This window comes from Lichenostomus cassidix, unplaced genomic scaffold (genome assembly GCF_008360975.1).
Source record: "Lichenostomus cassidix isolate B80296 unplaced genomic scaffold, HeHo_3.0 HiC_scaffold_751, whole genome shotgun sequence".
Lineage (NCBI taxonomy): Eukaryota > Metazoa > Chordata > Aves > Passeriformes > Meliphagidae > Lichenostomus > Lichenostomus cassidix.
In genome coordinates, this window is record NW_028147950.1 from 1 (window position 1) to 6,781 (window position 6,781).

Below are 6,781 nucleotides of genomic sequence, written 5' to 3' on the forward strand. Positions count from 1 at the left end.
AAGAGCTCTGCCAGCTCCTGCTTTTCTCTCTCACAACCCCCCAGCTCCCCCCACCCCTCATCCTCCACATAAATAGTTTTGGGGTTATTTCCCTTTGGATTGATTGATTTTACGTTTTTGTTTGCTTTTGCTCACGGTGCTTTACCCATCCAGTTAGTGGCAGAATGTCCCTTGAGAAAGAACTCTGTCGTGCTGTCCCTTTTTCTGAAGTCTTGAAACACTAGATCCCGAGAGAGGAACAGCTCTGCAGACACCCAGGGCAGTGCAGGAGGAGGGGCTCCAGGCCCCGAGCTGTACTCAGCATCCCAGTCCCTCCCAGTCCCTCCCAGTCCACTCCCAGACGTGCCCCCTCTCTCCCAGACCCTCCCAGCAAACCCCCAGTCCTCTCCCTTTGCCCTCCAGTCCCTCCCAGTACATTCCCAGTACCTCTCAATGCCACCCCGCCCTCCACCCGCTCTATCCCAGTGCCTCCCAGTTCATCCCAGTGTCTGCCCGCTCTCTCCCTGTGCCTCCCCAGTTCATCCCAGTGTCTGCCCGCTCTCTCCCTGTGCCTCCTCAGTTCATCCCAGTGTCTGCCCGCTCTCTCCCTGTGCCTCCCAGCGTGTCCATCTCGCTGGTGCCATCGAGCTCCCAGCTGGTCCGGGCCGCCTGCTCTGCTCCGCGATGGATTTTTCCAGGGATTCCCCACAGCCTCTGAGCAAGGCGGCCACCGAGCCCAGCTGCGGGGACAGGGGGGCACGGGGAGCCCGAGGCCGCTTTGCCGTCGCTTCACCCTCTCTCCCTCAGCCTTTGCCCCACGAGCACGGCTCAGCCCAGTTCCCCGAGCATCAGCCGGGCCGGGCTGTTCCCCTCGGAGCCGCTGCGGACACGGCGCCGGCCCGGCCACACTGACCCCTGCCCGGGGGGCTCCGGGGAATGTCGGCCCCGAGCGGAGAGCTTTGCCCGGGGGGCTCCCGGCCAAAGGCAGCGGCTCCGGGCTCGGGCAGCCGCTCCAGCTCCCCCAGCCCGCCCAGGGCTAGGTCAGCGCCAGGTCAGCGCTCCTCACCCACACGCCTTTAAACCGCGGGGCATGGGCACAGCCAGGGAGGGGCAAGGACAGCGCTGGCTCAGAGCAAAGCTCCTCACCCCGACAATCCCCCGGTGGCCCCTCGCTGCTGCAGCGCCCCGGCCTCGCTGGGGGCTGGTGGCACCTCCGGCTCCCTCCCGGACTCACTCGGATGGAATCCCTGCTTTGCAGGAGAAGCCAAGGCAGCAGCAGTTTGCAGCTCCTCATCAGCAGGGAGCGGGGAGTGAGAGGAAAGCTAAAGTCTTTACAAACAACTCGCTGGGTGACGGTATGGGTGTTAAGGTCTTTAAAATGGGTTTTAATGTGTCTATTGACTTTGGGCAGCAGGTGTGTGGCAGAACCCAGACAGCCTGACTCCTGCAGAAAGAATGAAACAGGGAGCCCCAAATACATTTCGTGCGAGCTCCAAATGTCCCTGCCCGCTTCAAAAAAACGGCCCAGGATATTTGGGACGAGCTCCCCCTTCCCTGCGGCTACCTGCGGAATGCGGGGAGAGCGATGCTCCTGGGGCGAAGGTACTGCGGATACAGGTGAGCGCACGTGGTGCTCCTGTCCCTGCTTGTTTCCTTTTCCCGCTGCTCCTCCTTCATCCCTCCTCTTCCTCCTCCTCTGTCCCTCCTCTTCCTCCCGCTCCTCCTCCTCCATCCCTGCGGCTGCGGGCGAGAGCTCTCGGGAGAGCGGGGCCGGGCAGGGACACGATGGGAAAGGGGTGGATCAGCCCCAAACCGAGCTGAGTTTGGGGATAGCGATGGGAAAGGGGTGGGAGAGGGGGAATAAGGGCAGGTGGGAGAGCGAGAAAGGGGTACCAGCGTGGCGCCCCAGTTAACCCAAGACCTCCAAAACCCCTCACAGTCCCCCCAGTCCCACGCCGGGGGTGTTTCCAGCAGCACCAGAAGCTGGTGGTTCCAGTCCTCGCTGGGGACCAGGCTGGTGGCCACCACTTGCCCCGAGAGCTCCTGCTGGCCCTGGAACCACCTCAGCTGCAGCTGCGCAGGGTAGAAATCATCGCGGAGCAGAGCAGGTGGCCGGGGCCAGCTGGGAACTCGATGGCACCTGCGAGATGGACACGCTGGGAGGCACTAGGATAGAGCGGGCAGACACTGGGATGAACTGGGGAGCCACTGGGAGAGAGCGAGCAGACACTGGGATGAACTGGGGAGGCACTGGGATAGAGCGGGCAGACACTGGGATGAACTGGGGAGGCACTGGGATAGAGCGGGCAGACACTGGGATGAACTGGGAGGCACTGGGATGGAGCGCGGGGTGGCATTGAGAGGTACTGGGAATGTACTGGGAGGGACTGGAGGGCAAAGGGAGAGGACTGGGTGTTTGCTGGGAGGGTCTGGGAGAGAGGGGGCACGTCTGGGAGTGGACTGGGAGGGACTGGGATGCTGAGTACAGCTCGGGGCCTGGAGCCCCTCCTCCTGCACTGCCCTGGGTGTCTGCAGAGCTGTTCCTCTCTCGGGATCTAGTGTTTCAAGACTTCAGAAAAAGGGACAGCACGACAGAGTTCCTTCTCAAGGGACATTCTGCCACTAACTGGATGGGTAAATCACCGTGAGCAAAAGCAAACAAAAATGCAAAATCAATCAATCCAAAGAAAAATAACCCCAAAACTATTTATGTGGAGCTGGGGGCTGGGGGGAGCTGGGGGGTTGTGAGAGAGAAAAGCAGGAGCTGGCAGAGCTCTTGCCCAGGGCTGGGCGTGGCTGCCAAGAGAGCAGAGCATAGAGCCGCTGGATGAGATCCGCAGTGGGGAGTGAGGAGCGTGGGCTGGGGGGGACGTGGGGGTCCCTGCGTGGGGGACAAGGAGCTTCCTCTGGGCTCTTTCTGTCACTCACAGGCCCTGCAGCCCCTGGGCACAGAGCCCAAGCTCTTCGGCCGCTCCCTGCCAGCTCCAGCCCTGCTGATTCTGAGCTCTCTGTGGCATCACTGTGCTGCTGAGCTGGGCACTGGCAACACTTGCCTCGGGCTCTTGAATGCAGCTGGGGATGGATTTCATGCAATTGGTGAATTGGTTCACCTCGGCATGGCACCCCCGTTGCTGGGGTTGATGAGGTTTTGTCCCCCAGTTCCTTTGAGGGGGTGGAGATGCCCTTGAAAAGTCCTCATGACCCCTTAGGTGGTCTCCTCCCTTTGGGGGTCTCCAAAATTCCCCTCAGCAGCAGGTTTTGGGTGTCCTTGACCACTCCCAGCAGGATTCTTGACCACTGTCAGATGCCTGACCAGAGCAGGGACCTCTGGCAGCCTGGTGATGTTGGGATCATGGACAAAGGAGACCCACGGGTACCCTGTGTCCCTGAAACAGGACCCCAGATGGGGGTGACCCCTGGGAGACCTGTTACACCAAACTGGGGTGCCCAGAAGAGGGGGATCTCTGGGATTCCCAGGACCCCCAGCAGCCCAGAAAGGGGGAACACCAATACATGCTTGACCTGCAGTGGCTCAGAGAAGAGGGACCCCCTAAAGCCCAGCATGGACACACCAGAGAGGGGAAACTCCTGGTTGGGTGTTTTTGCTGCATCTTGGTGATTTGTGTATTTTGGGCGACTGAATCTTGGTGTTTTGGCAGTTTTTGTGGACACCTGATGCCCAGTGATTTCCAGATGTGGACTTGGGCAGGAGGAACCCAAGGTGCTCATACCTTGTACTTTTCCCCACAACAGGATTTCTCACTCCCAAACCTTGGCCAGATGGAGGAGAGGCCTGTGAGGAAGAGGAAGGTGCCCCAGGACAACCAGGCAGGTGAGGAGGAAGTCACTGCCCCTTTCCCCCTCTCTTCTCCTCCATCTCCCAGCCCAGCATTGGTCCCAGCTGCAGGACAACCCCACAGCCACCACCATCCTGCCAGGGACAGACTAGGGGATCTCCTTCCCCTTTCCTCTGGCATGGAGACAAATCCCAAATCCTCTCCTTGTCCTTCCTCCCCCAGGCAGTGAGCTGAGGTTGGAGACCAAGGAGGATAAATCTACGCAGCAGAACCTTGTGGAAGAGGCTGTTTTGTGCAGCTCCACAGCGCAGGAATCCAAGGGGGAGGAAAAGCCCTGCAGATCCCATACAAGGAGAGGCTCCAAACCCAGCCCAGGTTGCTCTGAGAAGGAAAGACCAACCCTGTGCAGGAAAGGTGGACAGAGATCCAGGCAAGGACCGAAGCTTGGGGTTCATGAGCAGCTTCAGGATGGGGAGGAGAAGCCCTACAAGTGTGTGGAGTGTGGGAAGGGCTTCAGGTCGTTCTCCGGCCTCCTCGCCCACCGTCGGACGCACACGGGGGAACAGCCCTTTGAGTGTGGGGAATGTGGGAAGAGCTACAACCATGCCTCCCATCTCCTCTACCACCAGTGGGTGCACACGGGCGAGCGGCCCTATGAGTGTTCAGAATGTGGGAAGAGCTTCACCATCAATTCCTGCCTGGTCTTGCACCAGAAGGCCCACAGAGGGGAACTGCAACAGCCCCACAACTGCGGGGATTGTGAGAAAACCTTCAGAGACAGCTCCTCCCTCATCACCCACCGGCCTGTGCACACAGGGGAAAGGCCTTTCACCTGCTTGGAGTGTGGGAAGAGCTTCACCATTAGGTCCACTCTGGTCTCCCACCAGAAGATCCACACCAGGGAACGGCCCTATGAGTGTTCCCAGTGTGGGAAGAAGTTCCGGAGCAGTTCAGATCTCCTCAAGCATCAGCGGACACACACGGGGGAGAAGCATTTCCTCTGCCCCGACTGCGGGAACCGCTTCACCCGCAACTTCAGCCTCACCACCCACCATCAGCCACACCAGGAAGAGGCGCTGCGAGTGCTCTGAGTGTGGGGAGATGCTTCAGAGCAGCTCAGATCTCGTCAGCCACCAGCAGACACACACGGAGGAGAAGTCTTTCCGCTGCCCCGACTGCGGGAACCGCTTCAAGCACAAGTGCAACCTCGTCACCCACCGGCGCATCCACACCGGGGAGAAGCCCTACGAGTGTCCCTAGTGTGGGAAGAGCTTCTCCTGGAGCTCTGACTTGACCAGACACCAACAGATCCACCAGTGAGGGAAGCCCTGCGAGTGCCCCGACTGCAGGAAGTGCTTTGTGGGCTTCTCCAACTCTGTCCCCCATGGGAGGAACGACACTTGGCAGAGACCTGGTGACTCACATTCCTGGTGGCCCACGTTGGGAAGACACCTGGCTGGTGGTGTCTTCCCCATGGGCACCTAGATGAATGCAGGAGCAGGAACATCCATCAGGATGGAGACTAACATCAGAAATTCATTGGGAAGAGGGAAGATTTGCTGACTTTAGACTCAAAAAAATCTCACCTGCTCTGTCCAGTCATTTCTTCTGATGGCATCAAGCAGCGCTGGATGACCATGGAGCCCCACGGCACACCACAGCACAGCTGCTTTTGGGGTGTCAGCAGCTGCCCAGAGCTGGGGATGGGGCCTGTGGGGGTAGCTGGGGCTGTAGGGTGCTGCTGGGAGCCAAGGGAACTTGGGTGAGCAGGGAGCATGGGATGGGGGCCACGATGGGAAACATGGGGGGAGAGAGAGGAAAAGAGGGTTGGGATCCCCCAAACCAAGATCAGGGGGTTCAGGCTGGGGATTCAGGTCACAGTGGGAAAGGTGGAGGAGAGGGGGGAAAAGAGAGGGCTTTGGACCCTCAAACTGAGCAGGAAAGGGCTGAGACCCCAAAATCAGCAGCGTGGTGGGGGGGACACTTCCAAACAAGCTGTGGGGGAAGCAGGGGTTGTGGGGACAATGGGAAGGAGGTGAGAGAGGGAGGAAAAGGGGTGGGAGAGCTGGCAGGGACATCTCCTGAGGGTGTCCTGTGGAAAGATGCTGAGCCTGGAATGAGGTCAAACAACTCCAGCAATTCCCTGTTTGCAAAGCTCCCAGTTGGAAATGAAGAAAGGGAGTCACACTGCTTTTGGGGTGAGTAATGCTGAAAGCAGCCTGACTCCTCCATCCCAAAGTTCAACATCCTGAGAGGGAGCTGAAGCTGTGGCAGAGCTGGAAGAATCCCTGGAGAAAGGAACAACCAAGTGACACCACTGGGAACTTCTCCAGAGCTGCTGAGCTGGCACAGCCTGGGCACATCCGACTGACAGGGCAGCACTTCAGGCTGTAAAAGTGACATTTCCCTTCTTGGGGAGTGTGGAGAGTCCTCCTTGCATTGGGGCACCCCTCAAGGTCACTCCTTGAGGCTGAGCCAGAGATTTTCCCATGGTCGTTGTTCTGGGGGAGTGACATCCATCTGCTTAATAATTGGGTTTGCTTTACTCTAATTGCTTTAACACAATTGCTTCAATATTGCTGCACAGTATGTATATTGTAATAGTTGTTATAGCTCCTATGGTGTGTAGTAAATAATTCTCATTAAGATCTCTATGTCTAGGCATTATTACATACATTTATATAAATATATTGTGTTTTCCATCCTTAACCCTGTGGGACAAAGTTAGATAAAGGTTCAATTACACTTTTACAATCCTTTACATCTTGACAAAGTCAGGGGTTGGGATTGGATCCAGCCCCTCCCAGGCTCCTCTTGGAGGAGTTTGGAAAGTCTGGGGGGTTCTGGTGGGTTTGGGGATCTGTGGGGTGTTGAGGGTCATTTCTGCACCTTGTGACTCAACAAAACCTTCTGTGAGGAGCTTTGTCTGAGGTGGACCATGATCCCCATTCCTGTCTCCCTGAGCCACTGGGAGGGAAGAGAATCAGGAATAAAGTGAGACCCAG

The 6,781-nt window shown here is 58.1% G+C and overlaps 1 protein-coding gene across 1 annotated transcript; it reads left to right on the plus strand.

The window, feature by feature from the left end:
- Nucleotides 1-3,759: 3,759 nt before the first annotated feature.
- LOC146420518 (uncharacterized) lies at nt 3,760-4,867 on the plus strand. The gene is made up of 3 exons (XM_085048179.1): nt 3,760-3,811; nt 3,999-4,498; nt 4,595-4,867. Exons 1-3 carry the CDS (start codon nt 3,760-3,762, stop codon nt 4,865-4,867), a joined length of 825 nt encoding a protein of 274 aa, XP_084904305.1.
- The last annotated feature ends 1,914 nt before the right edge of the window (nt 4,868-6,781 follow it).